Consider the following 19,736-nt stretch of genomic DNA (forward strand, 5'->3'; position numbering starts at 1 on the left):
TTTCCTGGTGATAAAAAACTTTAAACGTTATTTTCGACAACATCAGAAGACATCTAATTTGTCGTTATTTTCACGCTAACATTTTTATCATTAGTGAAAAATGAATTTTTTTTGTGTTATTATTTTTTTCACTTTATTGAAACTTACGAGAACTATTAGGAACGGGAGAGTCGCGTGCAAGACTTCCGGTTGATGAGTGTAAGTACAATAAAGTAAAAAGAGGCATTTCTGTATACTTTTAAGAATACATTATTTTTTGTTTTTTTTTTCTTGTTTACATAGTATCATTTTTCACATCACGTATCGATGATTATCGATGCTTGAATAATTGGTAGTTTTTTTTTCCAAGCGATTTTTTTCAATTTGTGCAATATTATTAAATGATGATGATATAATAATATAATGATAATAGGTGCTCCGCGCTGACGCTAAACTGCAGTTTGCGATTTAATCCATTAATTAATAATAGTGAGGTACATTATTATTAAGTATATATATATATATATACGTAGGTATATATACCATTTACTTACTTCTTTTCTTTTGATTTGCCTTGAAAAAATTTCCGTACAAAAAGGCACTTTCACGAGGCACTATATCAGCTACGATTATTCAGACTTTGAAATGAATACCAATTAAAGTCGCAAAACTCTACAAAAAATAAATAATTTCACCGACGGAAGATTATTGACTAGATTCATATCGTACGTTCAGTGCGTCGTCAAGTATTACCATAACGCTATAAAGCTTTGACTTTTTTTCACAGTCATTATTATTACGTGTCTATTTTTCCTTTTCGTTACGCACGCCATTTTGATCTAAGTGTTTCCCCGAACGTGTAAATATGTATTAGATAAAAGCTGCACGAAAAAACTCACGCTCATGCGAAATAATAAATTTTATTTCACACGAAACGTTTCCACGATTTTCCACCTCCCGCCTATCAGATAGTATAGTTATTCGATTCTTCTTTTTGTTAGTTAGAAAATTTTTCATAAAATTCTTACTACTTTTTCTTGATACTCTTACACGCCCACTCCAAACCATCCTGAAAGAAAAACGGTGGTTATAACGTCGATTTTTTCCAACGTGCGGAATCGAAACTCGTGACCCAATGGGAGCAGACCTTGACACCTTTGCCTTCCGTGGCAATGCAGGACTGTATCTGCCAGTCTCTATCTTTGATATTGTGGAGTCCTAATCCTTCGGCAATTTCGGCAGCGGTTACGGCTTGGGCCAAATCCTGTTTATTGGCGTAGACTAATAACGGAACGTTTCGAAGTTTATCTTCCATCAGGAGTTCCGCGAGCTCTTGACCAGTCTCTTCCAATCGCTTTACATCCGCGCTGTCCACTACGTAGATCTGCGAATTGAGGGCTAATGAAATAAAATAGAATTATATTCGTCGATGCCAAATTTCATCAGAACCAAATGGCCTGCAGAATCCATTTTTTTTTTTTTTTTTTTTTCTTCTAAACATATTCCATTCGGAAGTTTTACGAGTGTTTAATATTGATATACATGTGTAAACTAACTAGAACGTCTGTGTTTTCGAAGTAATTCCTCCAGTATGGTCGGATTTTTTTGGCTCCTCCGATGTCCCAGACGTTCAATTTAAATCCTTCGCTCTGAACGCTCTTTATGTTGAAACCTTGCGTAGGTGTGACCTTGCGGAGATAAGAAAAATGGAAAATAATTTTCATCTAGTTGATGATTTTAACTGGAAATCAACAACTCGTTGATACGATATATGATGAAATCCCGATTAATATATCCGATGCCAGAAATAGATATCTTCCATAATTCTTAGAGTGACCTGACATTTCGCGATAAAGGTATCGATTCATAATCCAGCGAAACCTGAAGCTCATGTCACTCATGTATTACAATAACTATTCATGTACCTGAACGACTATAGGCGTATATAAAATCAATGCGGACTTTCATTTTTTCGAAAACACTATTTCAATAATCGATCAGGTATTTTCCATTCGTGAATTTACCTGGGTGATATCTTCGCTTGCTAGCGATTTGAGGAGGGTTGTTTTCCCCGCATTATCAAGACCAAGTAAAAGCAGTCTCAATTCTCTGTCTGGATTTGAACGCAGCTTACGAAGTATAGACAGAAGTCCCTGAAACGTGTTTAACTAAGCAGAGCATAGAATTAACTTTGGTATTAAGGCACATTACATAGGACGATTTTTATTTCACAGCAAGCGTATCGTGCGTGTGCAGGCGAGTTTCGCATCAACGAATATTTGTCTGATTGAGTAATTGAATTTTCAGCATAATCAATTATAAATATCTTCCATACTACTGCGTGTCTTGTTAATTGTGCGGAGAATCCTTTTGTGAGTGCGTATAATGAACTCTGCTGGTGATTAAACACGAGTGGATTCGCGGTATAGACGCAGTGGTGGTGCAGGTAGACCGGGGGTGGGAGAGCATCGAACGAATTCTCGTTCGAAATTGAATTAAAGAAAGCGCCCGCCATCAGGAGAAATCAATAAAACCTTATTTCGTTCGTAATTAAGTCGCTAGGATATTTTATTCGCCTCTTATATTTCTCTCGAACGTTCGTTTCAATGGACGCGAAACAAATGTTCAATTCTTCAGATGTCGAAATCATCTAATATTGAATGTCCTGCATGCTTTGAAGTATTCTAAGTATTCGTGAAGACTCACGAATAGACCAACAAACATTTGCTTCGAATAGCCGTTCTGTTGTCACCAATGTAACGCAATAAATTATATGAAAACGGTGCAAGTACTCAGATGACTCTTCTTAGCTGAAAATGCATGTTCTAAAAATAGGTGATCATTGTGCGAAATCGCTTCGGAAGGTGGAACAGCTAATGATGAAATTCATAATATTGTTTTAAAGATAATCTGGCGAAACGAATTATTCATTGACATTGTCGTTTTCTTCTGTATTTTCCTCATTTGTATGATGTTCGTCAACACAAGAATTAATTCCCATATAACATCGTAGGGAATACGTCTTTGACATTGCAGAAAGAAGAAATGACAATAAGATCTTGTGAATTTTTGAGTAATGTTAAAGCAATTGTCGAAAACTCGCTGTAAATGAAATGAAAATAATTTTTCTGTCCTGATAATGAGAGTCAAGAATCTTTTGGATACGCGGCATTGTGTCAAATCTGGGAATGCGGCCATTTCTAAACAATTGTTTGGGGGTGAAGGAGTGACAGGTTATGTCAAGGACAGTGATTTCGTGAGACATTGCGGTAATGAAGTAATGAGTTTTTGCGTGCTTTATGAGAAATAAGTTGGTGAGTATTGCTTTGTAGCTGACATTACCATGGTGTAGATATTTCGGGCGTTCACGAGAATGAGAATATACGATAATGCTCTAAGATTGTGTCGTAGTAGACGACGAGTCTCACGCACACCGTTGGTCGTTTGTTGTTATTCTCATTTCACCGGTAACCATGTAACCAAGATGCACTGCGCCATCTTTCGCAATTGACATGAACTAGAGGATGCGCACTCTTTATCGATTGTACAAATTCCGTCTAGACTGTCTTGAGACGTTCAACTTGGTACTTTGTAGATTATTTTTAAATTACTTACATGCGTCGCGAATTATTATTTTTCTATATTTATTTCTGGGAAACACATGGGGCATTCCGCGTCAAAACGAAGACGTTTCAACTTACTGTTCAAAATTTCAAAATTTTTTTTTAACATACTTTTTCCAAACCAGAACCCACCCTCAAAGGCATTTTCGAATCAGAGCTCTGATCTTAGAATTATGCATTTTTTGAAAATGACGATTTCTACAAAAGCGAAAATTTAATGGTTGTTTTCTCAACGACAATTCATTCTAGGGGCAAAATTATGAATCATAAATCCTTCACGAAATTGTTAAATTCGATTGCATTTTTTCACTTGAAATAAAATCCGTACGGGGGGCTTCCCAAGTCTTTCTTTCCAAAACTTTCCAATTGAATCGAAAATAGCCAAGCCTATAGAGCTTCAGATTTGTCTCAAAATTCGGACTGGAATTCGACAATTATTTTTATCCAGTGTCCTCAGGTATTTGTATGTATTTAGGTCTCAGAAATCCGAATCTTAAAGCCAAATTGCTTTATCTATCACATTGATCGATTTATTGTCAATTTTTAACTTTTCAGAGCAGAAGAATTGAGATATCTCGATGACGAAAATTCGTAACTCAATTTATTTAACGGATTCGTGTTCCTGGGGTCAAAATACGGTGGTAAAGTGTCTTTCGATTTTTTTTGCTACACGGATTCATAGACTGATCTCATATAGTTTGATCCCAGAAACACGAATCAGTCGACTAAATTAAGCTACGATGAGAATCAATCGGAGTATCTCAATTTTTTCGTTCTGAAAAACAAAAGAATATTAATAACTTCAGATCAAACAAAAAAATGGTGTTGATTATCGTGAGCTCGAAAATGAAGGAATGGAATTATCAGTTGCTCTCACATAATGTATTGTAAAGCAATGCACGAAACAAAACAATTTTTTTTTTCGTACACTCAGTGCCTCTGATTCTGAACTAAAGGCCTATATTTTAGCACAGTCAAATGGGACAGAAATGAACTCTTACAGTGTACACTGAACCATTTAACTACAGATTTTTCACATATATACTTTCTTAAACATTTATATAGAGTTTCGCAGAAAAACCGCAAAGGGACGCCGCCGTCTAGGTGGATCAATGGGGCAATTTATGAGGTGTGAACAAGATCTTTATCAGGTGACGACAGCTCGTCTGTCACCTGCTAACAAAGGAACCGCAAAAAAAAAAATAAGGAAAGGAATTTCACACCTCATCGTCTATTTAAAAGCCTTAAATTCCTGCACGTGCCGGCCGTCCAAATGCTTGACGCACGTGACAAACTTGGTGCTCGGAAAAACTGACGTAGGTTTCCCTTTAATCGGTCAGCCGAAGCTCGCTACCGATATACTGGGCGGCAGGCATTTGGGTAATTAAATAAGCGATTCTTTTTGGTTGCGAGAAAACTGAGCGAGGCGTAAGGCGGTACGCCACGGAGCGATAGAAATACGAACAGATCGAGAGTACTCGAGCGCGGCCCGCTGAAATTTGAAATCTCGAGCTATTCAACCTGCAATTACATTTCCCATCATTTCTCGGGAACGGATTCGGAATTTGACGATGGAATTGAAATCTGCAAGACGTGTTTTTGCAGTCATGGATTTTGTTGATAAAAAGTAGCTTTTGAAACTTTGGACTTTTGGCGTTGATAAGTGGTCTGAGTATGGTTTCTGTGACCCCTTAAGACGTCGAAAAAGTTTCGTCGAGTTCAAAAAATATTATGAAAAAGTGGCCCGTCCGAACCGGAAAGCCTCCCCATGTGAAAAAATGTAATCAAATTTCATAATTCTGAGAATGAGATTTTTCAAAAATTGATTCTTTTGAATTTTTTTAATGAATGTAGCGGCGAATTCGTTGACGCCAAAAGTGCAATTATTTTTTCCCTGAAATGAGCTGTCGTTGAGAAAACGACCGTGAAAATTTTCGTTTTCGTAAAAATCGTGAATTTCGAAAAATGCATAATCCAAAGATCAGAGCTCTGATCAAAAGCTGCTTCTGGGTGTGGGTTCTGGTTTGGAAGAACTGTATTTAAAAAAATTTTGAAGGCAATCGGAGATCTTAAACATTCTCGTTTCGGCGTGGAATGCCCCATACATAGTTTTTTTTCCCTGCCTTATTTTTCATTCATGTTCTTTTACCTTTACAGCAAAATGAAAATCTATTACACCGGTTTAAATAACTCTAAGATGTTTTGCGATGACGAGGAAAACGCGCAAACAGTAATTGAGCAATTTACAGAAGTGCCATTTGCTGGAATTGAAGATATAGATATAGGATGGAATTACATGCTTCTATGGCGAAATAACCAGCTATTTGTTTCCGGCGAAATATATCTAGACGCATCCGGTACCTCTAATAAGGTTCCGGTGCTCCTGGAACTATCGGAGGAAACTGTATCGTGAGTATAGCGTAACTCCGGTAAAAAAACTCCGCAGATCTTGAAAGAAATAACGAGAAGGAAGAGCTAAATTTTTATCTCCCTTTTCCTCTCTATCATTCCCGTGTCACGTCGAATAATAATAGATTGCTTATCTCAAAATCAATATAAGTGAAATTATAATTGAATCCACCACCGCGCGTGCTCCAGGCGTAGGGGAATTTTATAGGGCCGTGATTCAATGCCTTTATTTAACACGGTGCATTGTCGAGTCAAACTTTTTTTTGCTTTTCTCATTCCGTTGGTTTCCATGAGGATATCTCGTTCGAATGTTGGTTTTTCTCATACCATATTATTGTAATAGGGAAGACTTTTTTGTCCTACAGATTCAAACAAGCCATAGCTGGTAAGGAAACGATTACTGTTTTGTCCACCGCAAATGAAATTTACCAATACAAGATCTTTGAAAGAAGGTGGAAAAAAGTTATGAATTTTATCCACTCTAACGATGACGTCAACGACGACCCTCCGGATCATGAATACCCCGTTAAAATTTTTCAAGGGGGTTGCACAGTGGCATTGACCAATCATGGTACCTAATTGAATTGTATTACTCTGATTATAAATGCGTGCAAAATATTTTCAAAATTATTATACCGACTCCATGAGAATGTCATCATATTACAGGACGAGTATACAATATTCCAACACTGGTAGAAATGCCAAAACGGGTGAAATTCGTGGACGTTGCTTGCGGTTTCGATCACACCATCATGTTGGCTGAAAACGGCGACGTTTATTCGATGGGCATGGGAACGTCAGTACAACAACTCATCAGCATAAATGATAAAATACTCCTAATGAGCTTTTTATAAAACAGAAATCGCGTGTATTGTTTTTTTTTTATCCCATATCACATCTAATTATAGTCCTCATCAGATGAAATATATTTCGAGTCCATCAGATCTAATCAGATTTGAAGTGGGATTTAATTAAATCCCATCCACTCCGAGGTTAGATTACGCTATCTCATGATATCAAAACTGCTCTGATGTTAATGAAATCGTACAATCAGCATATCTAAACGGATCTAAAACTCGTAGAACACAAAAAAAAAAAAAATTTCGCCATGAATTGCTTTTAGACGCGGCCAGCTGGGTCATGGTGATTTAGAAGACTGCGACATTCCGCAAATAATCGAAGCATTAGCAGGACTGAAAGTTATTCAGATTGCGGCAAGTGGTTGGCACACCGCAGTTGTTACGGATCAGGTCAGAATGAAACGAATCTCGGCAGATGATCGGACTAAATTTCCTTTCTTCAAGTGATAAAATTAAATCTATTCTTTAGGGTGATCTCTACACATGGGGATGGAACAACAATGGTCAATTAGGGATCAACGTCGATGATACAAAGGTGTTCGCGACGCCAACGGCAGTAGATATAACGAACAAGGATGGCAAGACTATCGATGCAGGCGTAAAAAAAGTTCAATGCGGCAATTCGTTCACTATTTGCATGCTTGGTAAAAACTGAAGAAAAAATACGGAAACATCGAATCTCCATTTGTACGATCAAACAAAAAAATGTTGCCCTATAAATTTTACAGCCGATAATACGATGTGGGGATGCGGATCGAATAAATACGGACAACTTGGCATGCTGAAATCAACGTTGGAGAGTTCGACGAAATTCGTTGAGCTAATCACTGGTTTAGATGGAAATACCGTCGAGGATTTTAAGTGTCGGGAGTGGGGCAGTGTCATAGTAACAAACTGAAAATATCACATTGTATTTGCTCGTGTTGTTAAATAAACAAATATAATAAATAAATAAAAGTTTACTTGCCAATTCCCAAGGTGTTCTACTTACATTACTGTTGTATATGAAGTATTTAATTCGAATGGTCAAATCTGGCGTTTCCCTTTTTTCTTACCGGCAATTTTGGATACTTTGATAACATTTTCAGTCGGAATTTGTGGAGCGTATTTTTCGAGAAGATCAGATGCCTCATTAGATTCCATAAGAGGTAAAATCCACGCCCTCTTATTCGCCATAATCTCATCGTCCGTCATAGGAGGATCAACCGCAGTTGGTATTTCTACAGGTGATATTGGTTTGCTTTTTTCTAATTTACCTGTAGCAAAATATTTATTCTATACGTTTTAAGATCTGGAGCGAGCTGTCTCTAAAATTCCTTGAAGTAAAATGCTATTGTGAGTTTTTCAGTATAGCAATGACAATTCGCGTTCGGTTAATTCTATAATATAAAATTTACGATTACCTTTATTTTTCCGGGAATTTTTGTTGGTCTTTTCTTTTCCAGCCCCTTTTAGCGAAGTTTCTTCCGACTGTACCACATGCGGAGTCTTCGGTGGTTTAATGGGTCTTGGAATACGCAAGGTGTACGGAAGTTTGTACGTATGGATTTCGACCGGTTGAGCAAATGCTGCGTATACGGTCGCGTAGTGAAATCCGTTGCCGTACCTGCATCGATATAAAAAGGACATCAGAAAATTCGAATAAGTACCACTCGATCGACTCTAACAAATTATAAGTAGATTCCACTATAGCTTCGAGAACATCGACTGGGCTGTCCAACAATAAGACCGAATCACGGGATGAAAAACCTCCAGAATCTTTTTCGGTGCGGTCGGATAAAGTCGCTAGATTTACTTCCGAGTTCTGATGCTTCGTGGAATTTTCATCTGACCTACTAATTCTGCAGAAAGTGTTGAATTAAGAATATGCAAGACAAATAGAATATCCAGCGTGACGAGAAAAAGGGGGATTTTACCTAAGTTCTTCGGAAGGTCTCAGGAGGTCCTGATCGCCAGATTCCTCTTTTTCCGCGTCTCCATCGGACTCAGGTTTCCAAATTTGTCCCCAAAACATCAGAGGGTGACCTTGATTCAATTGATGTAACATTTTGGAAAACATGAGACTCATTTCATTGAAAAATACTTCCCTCGTGTACCGTTTTTCTGTGGATTCGAACAAGGTATTTTAAACCGTTTTAGGCTATCTCATCGTCAGACTTTCTCTACGATTTACTCAAATTGCAAAGATAATCTTGAAAAATTTGTGTACCTTGAATAAATTGAACTTCACCCGCAAGCCAGCTGACCAGTTTAGCGAGATTTGTAGCACTCATTCTACGTCTGAGTCGTAGAACTTCTAGAGCGATTGTGTCCAGAAGCCAAAATGTTGCCATATTCGTACGAAAGTCATTGATACCCAGCATTTCACCGAGCATTCTTATCCAGAATGGAAGTTTCAATTATTCAGAGCGAAGTACGAAACTGAATTAAATACAAATGCATACTCACTCTATGATTTCCTGAGGACGGTCAGTCTCGATGTCTATTGATTTATCGATCGTACTGTTGAAGCTGCTCGGTAAAGTCTGAAAGATTTCAGGCGCCGGTGTTTCCATTATGAAATCCTGCTCGAATTTTATTGAACTCGTGAGTGATTGGAAATATAAGTTATGTAGTTTTAATCTCAGAGTTTGAAAATTGTTTAGAAATTAATGTAAGTGAATACTAGATCGTTTGGGAAATTTAAACAACAGTCCAAATTTTATTTTCTCTGCGAAAATTTCAACAGCTTTTTAACTCAAAATGTTTATTATGAATTCCTGATTGTGAAAGATTCTTCAGAAGTGATTTGATGGTTAGAGAAGACTTTTTTTCACTCATACTAACATTAACAGGCAGGGATTGGTTCTCCTCAGTTGTCAGCATCGAAATTCTAGTATTTTTTCTCTTTTTATTTTCAAATGTAAGATGTTAACTACGTTTTCAAAAAACTCTGTTTTAGAATTATTAATCAGTTATGACCGTTGAGAGAAATTCTCTTACTTCATTCATTTTACTCTGGTCGTCACGTGCGTTTAACGCGAAGTAATCTACTAACACAACTGTTTTTTTTCTAAACTCGACATGGTCAAAAAGTACAACAAAGGGTGACAGCCTCGTGACTACGAATCTGGTATACCGTCTCTGCACCGCAGAACTTGTTGAAGAAACCTGCTTTTTCGTTTTAGGAAGCATAAAAATGGAGATACCTCGATCGGTGGCAGTCGTAGCTCTATTTAGTCGAAATGTGTCATACGATCGGTTTTAAAAATACTTAATTTTCGACCCAAAAACCAAAAAAATCCGAAGGGGTACCCTTTGGAGTAAAAAATCAACATTTTCCTTTATTGGGGTTTCCACGGTATTCATATATGTATTTTGAGTTCAGGAATCCGCATCTGTGAGTAAAAATTTATTTATCTGTAAAATTGATCGAGTTATCGCCAATTTTCTACTTTTCCGAGCTGAAAAATTGAGATATCTCGCGCAGTTTTCAAACGTAACATAAGCGAATTTCATCTGGCGGTGTGAGTTGGAGTGAACATCGGCATTTTTTTATTAAAGGATTATGCCTTTAACGGGTATATTGCACGTAGCAATTAGAATGAATATACACAGAGGAAAGTGATTACTTTTACTTTTTATTTATCATTTTTATTCCGTTTTCTTTTTTTTTTTTTGATTTTTTTTGTCATTTTTTCTTTCTTATTATTATATATATATTTTTTTTTTTGGTATTTTTGCATGTTTTGTTCAATATTTTCAGAAAATAACACTCCAAAGCGAAACACCGTATATTCTCACCAATCCCAATGTGTATAATATATATATTATATTTTTCACGTATAATATACATGTTTATATATAAGGTATGAGTTTTTTTGTGTTTTATTTTTGTTGTTTCTTTTTATACTTTATTTATATATATTATGTAATAATTAATCTTATGTATACCTATGTATATATAGAGTAGCGCACACTTTAGACTGGTAATGGTATCGATACTGTTATATGTATGTTTGAATTTTTTTTTTTGTTTTTTTTTTCTCTCTTCGTTTTTTTTTTATAATATTCAATATTATTCATATATTTTTTATCTGCTCACTTTTGTTATTAATCTGCAGTTATACAAATATTGAAAAACATGAAACAGATATTATAGAGCTGTGTAGAATTAAGGCGAAAGTTTTGACACCAAATAATTTTATTTGATTTGTTTAAATTTATATAGAAAAGCACTAAAACTCTCAAGAGATATTCTAAAGAACATTTAAGAAATAGATGAAAATAGATTATAAAAATGTAATACTATTTACAAGTAAGTTTTCAACTTGAGGTACGACATAGGTATGTAACGAAAGTGAGTACATATCTTTTGGAACCGAATAAAACTTGGTGTCGAAAAATTCGTATTACACGCTCCCTTCGACCAAATTACTTAGATATTCCACACCAAAGTTGAAAAGGCAATTATGCTTATAGCCTTGACCAGCGTGTGTGACTTTTTCTCTTATGTTAGTATGTATAGTTTTATTTCCTCTTAGTTAACGAAATTTATTTTTTACATCTATTCGATCTGCAGTGTTCATGACTGTGTACAGCTCAAAATGTAAAACTTGAAACACTGAATGAAAGAGATTGAAAAAATTACCGATAAATAATAACGATGATAAAACAAAAAATAGAAATGGAACACAATAAGGTGAGTTGTGATTTCAAAAATTTCCTTACCTACACGTATGGTATAATTATATAATTTCACGACTTCATGTATGTACAATAGCTCTTATATATGTATATTATGTAAAAAGAGATTACAACATATTTATAATTTTAGACATCAATCTCTTCGGTAATTCGTTATCAGAATATTATTAGAAAAATAAAAATAAAAATGCAAAAATAAAAACGGAACAAGGATGAAAAATAACAATTGCACGGCCTTCCCCGAAATCACTAAAAATGAGTTCTATTCAGTGGACTGAACAATCACTTAGTTGAAAAAAAATAAATTTTAATGATCATAAATTTTGCACGGAATCTCCGTCAGATTCCATGACGAATACCTCGAGTACTCGCTATAAGCCCACGCAAAGGCAAAATAAAGACTCCTATATGTTGAAATATTTTTAATTGATTTTATTGAAAATAATACAACAAAATGTCTCATGTGATTAGTAATGATAATAATAATAATAATAATCACAATAATAATAATAATAATAATAATAATAATAATAATAATAATAATAATAATGATTGCGATAATAATAATAATGAAAATAATAATAATAATAATAATAACAACAATTATTATTATATTATTATTACTATTATACAGATACGTACTGCACTCTACATACTATCTGAAATAAAACTAAATGTCTTGAACATTATGATTAGATAATAATCATGATTATACGAAATAATAATAATAGTAATAATAATAATAATGTTCTATATATATATATTCATAGAAATTTATTCATATCTGAAATTATGTTTCATGAACAAATCAAATTAACTAAATATATACGATCATATGATTACACTGGAGGTTTCTAACAATTCTCCCAATGGAAAGTAATAATCTGTAATTATAGTAATGATAATTATAACAATAATAATAATAATGACAATAATGTTATTCATAATGTAATAGAATGTAAACCAAATTTTTAATAGTAATTAAATTATATTTGTTGCTTAGATATGCACGTAGAGTTAGAAAGTGAATTTTTGGTCCCACCTAACTGCAAACAGTATATTCACACATTTTCTCTCACCTGCGGGTGTGCTTGTAAGCTATTGTGAAAATATTAGATAATAATAATAATAATTACAATAATAATAATAATTACAATAATCATAATAATATAATTGTTTTTATCTTTTCTTAAATTTTGAATTCAATAATATTTTCACAAGTATTCTGTTTGTCAATATAATTTAACTTTTATTTCCATAAGTTAAATGAAAATTTTCCGGTAATTATTCTCATAAGTATTTCGATTATTATTTGATAATACAATTTATAATTAAAATACATTCCTCGAAATTTTTTCATTCGAAGAATTTTTTTTGCAACTTGCAACGATTCATGCAAATTTCTTTTTTCGTCACGCGTATATCTATTACTGGGACGTATTTTTTAATTAATTTCAATTTTTCTTGTAATTATCGATTTGATGTTTCCCATTCGAATCTCTTAGTATCTCCCTGTTTTTACAACTGGCATGTTTGTTTAATCTAAATGACTAAACCCTTACTTCCTATTATGTACTTTGATCAATACCTATATAGAGCCAATTCATTGATAATTTTTGCTTCCGGTTTTTTTCATTCATCACGACGGAAGAGACTTGAATTATTCAGTTTCATTCTTCAACATTCCTTATCACTTAAACCCTACGCTCTACGTATTTTTTTTTATTTTTTCATTCGTATCAATACTGGCGTTTCAGTCTCATTTTTGTCTGATTGTTTTGATAAACTATTAAGCATTCAACCGTCTTTTTGTTTTTCCCTTTTTGCATATTTTATTTAATTTTTCTTCCTCTTTCGCTTGTTCGTCCTTAGCGGTCATTGTAGCGATCGTACAACGAGATTAGGAATTTTTTTTGACATGCAAATTAAAAAATCACCTAATCACACTCGTTTTCTATGCCGACGTTTGATCGTGGAACCAAAATTTATACGAAATAGTGCCAGTTGCGTATCTCGTGGGAAGTAAAAGTTCGTAAAAATATGCCGCATATCATGTAAGTAACATACCATGAAAGTATGCACGGTAATCGTGAATTTGAAATACAATAAAAAAAACAACAAAGACTTGTAAGAAATTCGATGATCAATTGTCGATTTCTTGCAAAATAATTAACAGCATATTTTTACAAAACAAATTTTCTCACAAATATATACATATAATATGTATACGTCAGTAACGTAAAGTACCTTTTATACGTTTTACTTCACACAATTCAATAACGTTCACAACCATCTTGACAACGATCAACCATATCAATAACAGACTGTCTTATCATTAATTGTAAGTCAATTTTTTCCTTTTTCTCCCCTATACATCATCGTTATTGATGAATCACACTTTGAGGTGATCTCCGTTTTTGCATATACCTAATCAATTTTTTTTATTTCGGAATCAATTGGTTTTTTCTATTCGCTCATCAATTTCATTCTAATTGCGAGCATAACAATACAATTTCATTTTTATCACCCTTATCGCGAGCCCAAAGGATCAGATCCTTCGCGTGTTTATTTATAAATTATGATTATAATTTTTTTTGTTTAAACTAATGTCGAATTTCTTTCGTATCGGACTAAAAGTCAACATTTTTTTTTTTAAATTGTTTTTTCAACAATTTATTACCAGGTATGTATACCTACAATAGTTTTTTGGATTTCTCTCCTTGAGAGGTCACGTAAAATTTGATTTTTATTTTTCAAATACTTCGCGCAGTTATCATCGTTTCTACATCAGTCGTTTGTAAATTTCAGTCCTCTTTATATAATGCACCATATTATCTCGTTCGATTCGTTAAACGAACGACATCATCGTCATCATCAATATCGTTATCATCATCATTATCATCATCATAGCTAATTAAAAACAAGTTAACAAAAATTAAAAGAAAAAAAAACTTAATACACTAAATTAATCGATATTATTTTATACAAATTTCATAAAATGTATCAATATATTAATTTGCAATTATTTTGGTCTATAGTGTTTTTTTTTCTTTTCTTTGACTTTCTACTAATTGATCATTTATCATCGCGAAACCGAAAATCATCATGTGTTACTCTGCACTACGCTTATACGTAGGGCACAAAAATCTATGATTAACTATATTTTTTTCAAACACTTTTTTCCCAATTTTTTGTTCTAATCATTAAATACCTACAAATTTATGATATAAAAAATATTTGTTAAAATCCTACCTACCTAATCACGCTATGGATATCATCAAACGTATATACATATATGTATGCATGTGTATCGTGTGTGTTTTTTGTTTCTCATTTTTAGTTTTTAAATTTCCAAATTTATTTTGTGTCTCGTTTTTATTCCTTGTTCTTCATTCTTCGTTTTTTTTTTGATTCTTTCCTTCTCACGCGTCACTATTGAATTATTCTACTGTATAAATATTTATGTATGTATGTAAATGAGTATACTATGCACGTGGAACTTCAAAAATTCTTAATGTCAGAGATAAGATGGGAAAAAGATATTATGTTTTCCGATTACAGAAGTACATATCTTTGAAATTCCATATGAAGTCAATGAAAATATCATTCACGTCCTCCACCAAAAGATATACATAGTCGGATGATCCTGACAAAGATAATAATCATAATAATTATAATAATAATCCACGAACAATTAATCAACATTTGAAAACGTATTTATTTGTAAAAAAAAGGATAAGGATGTTGAGAACAATAATAATAATAATAATAATAATAATAATAATAATAATATTAATTATAACAATAAGAATACGAAATATAAGATAAAATAAAACACTGGTGTGGGGGAAGCTAATGGAAAATACTTATTCAAATGTTAATATAGGTACGTTACGTCTGCATTGTACTTGACAAATGAAATTAAAAATTTAATTTTCTAGTTATTATTGTTACTATACAAAAGTTGTAAGTCTACGCATATAGGGTTACGACGTCATACTAATCATGAATTCGTTGAAACAAGAAAAATGAAATTCAAGTAAAAAAAACCGAATAAATTACAAAACATACGCGCCCTGCGTCAAGTGACGTCAGACCCACTTTTCTAAGTATATACGTACATACACAAGATGATACATGTATTTATATTTTCATATATGTATAGCATGGACATAAGTTATTCTATGCGAATTTGTTCCATTTATGAACAAGAAAAAAAAGAAATCTATATACGGAGTTTTTTGCTTTTCTTATTCTCTTTATTACTTTTATTATCAATGTTGTTATTAAAATTATCATAATAAAAATAATTATTGTTGTTATTGTTATTATTTCTCACACCGCTGCTTGTTTCGATTTTTTACTTTTTAATTCTTATACGTGTAATAAAAATACCGTGGTCGTAATAATTGTATAATATACATGTATGTAGTGTAGTTAATATATCAAGTATACATGTATAATATATTTACATGTATATTTATAGAAATTAACGTTACATATGTATGTATATAGGTATGTACATGATTAATTTTTCTTTTTTTTTCTCTTCCTTCGTTCGTTAAATATTTATACATACGCGTGTTTAGCGCAAACCGGCGCAAAGCACACAGGGATCCAGGGTCTTATTCAAATGGTCAAATCATGTTTTACAATATTTTACCGTTTATTTGTTCCTCTTTCTTGTTTTTCATTTTTCAGTTAAACGTGTCCAAGTGTAAATAATACATAACTTATGTGCAGTTGAATTCATTTTTAAGTTATGTCTACGTGGTCTCGCGAAATCCGAAAACCGGAAATACATTTTGAATTACCGATGAACGTTCGATGGCCGAATTAATGAGAAATTAAAAATCGCAACGGTTTATTGCAAAAATCAAATCTAAATAAATCAATAACATACTCTTCGTACATTTATATTACATGTCTTTCAAAAGTTTTTCATCGGAATAGGCTTGCTGTGAATTTAAAATTATCCAATAAATTTCGCGTTTTCTTCTTGTTTCTTTTCTTTGGTTATTTTTTTTTATAATCAATCAAGTAGTGGCGTTCTTTTTTCAAGTTTCAATGTATAATGTATAATACGTGTATAGAGGTATGATATATGTATGCGTACAACAAATATTAATATTTTTTTCTCGTAATTTATTTTTGCATTTGTTTTTTCGGGTTTGTTTGTTTTTTCATAAAAATTATAACCATCATTCGTATATCATACGATCTGTAAGGCAGAGATGAAAATAACGATAAACATTGCTAATAATTATAATAATTGTAAAAAAAATAAGTGTCACGAATCTGTGAAAAATAAGTAAATTAAACAGTACAGTAGTCTTTGTGTTCCCTCCTAAAATTTACAAAAAATACATATATGTACGTGGAATGGGTGCATGGTTGGGATTTTTGTTTTTCAATCCGTGTCTTATGTTGAGCTCGTTAACTTATTTATTATATCAAAGAGATTTATCTACGAGTCTTCCCCATCAGCCGTGTACTCCGATAAATATCATGTAAAAAAGCGTAGATTTTTAATATAAGAAAAAATCATATACAAGGCATACTATTATATCGAATTGGAATGATTTCGGAATGAAAGTTTTGTACACAATACGTGCGGATATGGAAAATGCATGAAATATAAACGTGAAACCCAAGAGTCAAATAAAATAGAAATGCAGTGAAACAGGAAGAAGACGCGGGAATCCAACTTATTTTCTCATGAAAATCATGCGATGGAAAGCGATTCACAGCAAATCCAAATAGGCTATACGCTCGATACACATACAGTGAGAAAAATCGGAATGTAGTCTGCGTATCGGCGTAACCCCCAAAAGAGTAGGTAAATAAAATTGAAAAGCATCAGTTCGAACAATGACGCGATATAATTTGTCATAAAAATCATCAAAGGATACGTAATTTTTAATTGTTTACAAATTAGAAAAGAAAAAAAGGGGGAGAATATTCTAAAAATTATGAGCTCCGTTAAATTTACAGAAAAAAGCATAGGAACCTAACAACTGAGTTTTGATAGGGATTATCGGTGGCATGTTACATATTGAGACTTGGCGAACAATTTTATAATCTATTATTTTATTTTTATACAGGTATCATAACCTTATCGAAAATATATACGTACGTACGTCGTATATATACCAATCTATGTATTAGACCTTATCAACAAATTTTTTTTTTTTCTTAATAAATGCAGTATCTGGAAAGTTTCTTTATCACAAAAAAAAAAAAATTGTTTTTTGTTAGTTATGTGTTGAGTGTTCTTAACATTCAATAATTTGAATTTTTCCTCTGCTTTGCATTTCATAACTTCTCTTTCTATTGAGTTTAGGTGAAAAACTAGGTGATAGTGAAATCAAAAATTGGAAAATATTTTTTCTGTCTATAGTTTTTCTTGAAAATTGAAGGGAGTTTTTTGTCAATGTAGACTAAATGGGAAAGAGGACCTTCTATGCGCCAGTTCAATTTTTGAGATATGGAGGGGCGATTTCGGGAAGATTTTTCTTTTGTGTTGAAGAAACTTTGAGATACATTTATTGTGAAAAAAAAAATATATTTTTTTGACACGGTCTACTATAAGTTGTAATAAACAATAAAATATAACATGGATTTTAAATTATCATCAAATTTTCATTGATTAATTATATTGCTGTGAAGTTAACCAAGCCTCTATCTTATTATTAAATATATCATTTTATATATGAACACATTTCACTTTTGATTGTTACTTCATAAGTGCAGCTTCTTGCAAATAATTTATTTAATCATCATCATGGTCATCGTCGTCATCGTCATCGTCAACACCGTCACCACCATAATCGTCATCGACATAACAACAGCAACAACAACAACAACAACAATAATAATAATCATTATTATAATAAAAATAATAATAGCAATCCTATTCATAATAATAGTAATAATATAAAAAAAATCTAATAATAATGATATAATAATAGTACTAACAAATTCTCGTGATTGTAACGTAAGATCATTATACGGTGTAACTTTTTTAATTATATGTTTATGGATTTTTCTTTCTTTTCGTTTATTCGTGGATTTCAACTTTACACGTAGATGTTCATAATTATAGAAATGTTCGTAAAAAAATTGTTGAAAAATGAGAATCACGTAAAAATTCGTCTTTTCAACTTGTCCACGACATACATAGATACATACATACATACATACATGTGTATAACGTTATCCATATAACAGGCGAAGGAATGCATTAGAAATGGAATTAGGTATTAATCGAGAAGTCTTAACGTATGCACTATTTTTGTTGTTGTTTCTTTTCCATTCGATTCGTCAAATACGAATAAAATTAAACAGGAAAAATTGTTAGTTTTCCATAATAATGAAAATAATAATAATAATAACAACAGCAACAACAACAATAATAATAATAATATCAAGGATAATGATAATCATAAAAATCATATAACAATAGCAAGACGAATAATATAATAATTTATAAAATGAATCCGGGCGATTATAATCTGGCATCTATTATGAATAATTTTGTTTAAAAAAATAACTTTTGGCTTTTTTTTTGTTTTATTTTTATTTTCAATATAGCCCCCTCATCGATAAATGATTAATTTAATTTATTTATTTTTACATTTTTTTTTATTCTTTTTTTCTATCTCTAAAATTGGTCTCTGCCATTTGTAACATCACGTTTATCCGTATACATTTTACATCGTATCGATTGTTTTGTAATTTTATTTTTTTGGTTCGTCATCATCGTTTTTTCTTTTTTTTCGTCTCTCTTCTTCTGTTCTATTATAAACGCCCAGATTCGTATTTTTTCACTCATGTAGCATATGGTATGTATACTTACGATTATAACGCAAAACGACCATATTAAGCGATAATTATATTATTATTATGTATAATCTTTTCTTTATCAATTTATTTATTCATCAATTAATTAATCAATTCGTTTAATTATTTCATAAGTTAAATTACGAAACAAATAATTCAACGTCTCTTATATGTATATTCATGTAATAATATTATATGGATTTCAAGTTTATATATAGTAATATAACTAATTATATATATAACCTTAAAAATTGCACTGTTGGTCTCATAATATAGTGTAGACGTATGTGATATGAAAAAAGAAATAACAACAACATTAATAATAATAATAATAATA

At 32.3% G+C, this 19,736-nt stretch overlaps 2 protein-coding genes and 1 pseudogene across 3 annotated transcripts; 1 reads left to right on the forward strand and 2 right to left on the reverse strand.

Moving 5' to 3' along the window:
* Nucleotides 1-10: 10 nt before the first annotated feature.
* Nucleotides 11-3,722, reverse strand: LOC105691202 (ADP-ribosylation factor-like protein 3). 2 transcript variants are annotated; one of them, XM_012409535.3, is made up of 5 exons: nt 3,322-3,722; nt 2,004-2,147; nt 1,536-1,667; nt 1,127-1,363; nt 11-1,048 (listed from the first exon to the last, which is right to left on the reverse strand). In XM_012409535.3, the coding sequence occupies exons 1-5, from the start codon at nt 3,322-3,324 to the stop codon at nt 1,007-1,009; spliced, it is 558 nt and encodes a 185-aa protein (XP_012264958.1). In that variant the 5' UTR covers nt 3,325-3,722; the 3' UTR covers nt 11-1,006. The 2 variants fall into 2 exon arrangements, with proteins under 2 accessions (XP_012264958.1, XP_012264967.1); XM_012409544.3 differs by having other exon boundaries at nt 2,004-2,132; nt 3,322-3,720.
* LOC105691194 (RCC1 domain-containing protein 1) lies at nt 2,745-7,823 on the forward strand. Its single transcript, XM_012409523.4, has 7 exons — nt 2,745-3,293; nt 5,760-6,011; nt 6,377-6,582; nt 6,678-6,807; nt 7,135-7,261; nt 7,341-7,515; nt 7,600-7,823. Exons 2-7 carry the CDS (start codon nt 5,764-5,766, stop codon nt 7,767-7,769), a joined length of 1,056 nt encoding a protein of 351 aa, XP_012264946.2. The 5' UTR covers nt 2,745-3,293; nt 5,760-5,763; the 3' UTR covers nt 7,770-7,823.
* LOC105691152 lies at nt 7,777-15,887 on the reverse strand (annotated as a pseudogene).
* Between the last annotated feature and the right edge of the window lie 3,849 nt (nt 15,888-19,736).

Source organism: Athalia rosae, chromosome 3 (assembly GCF_917208135.1).
Source record: "Athalia rosae chromosome 3, iyAthRosa1.1, whole genome shotgun sequence".
Classification (NCBI taxonomy): Eukaryota; Metazoa; Arthropoda; class Insecta; order Hymenoptera; family Athaliidae; genus Athalia; species Athalia rosae.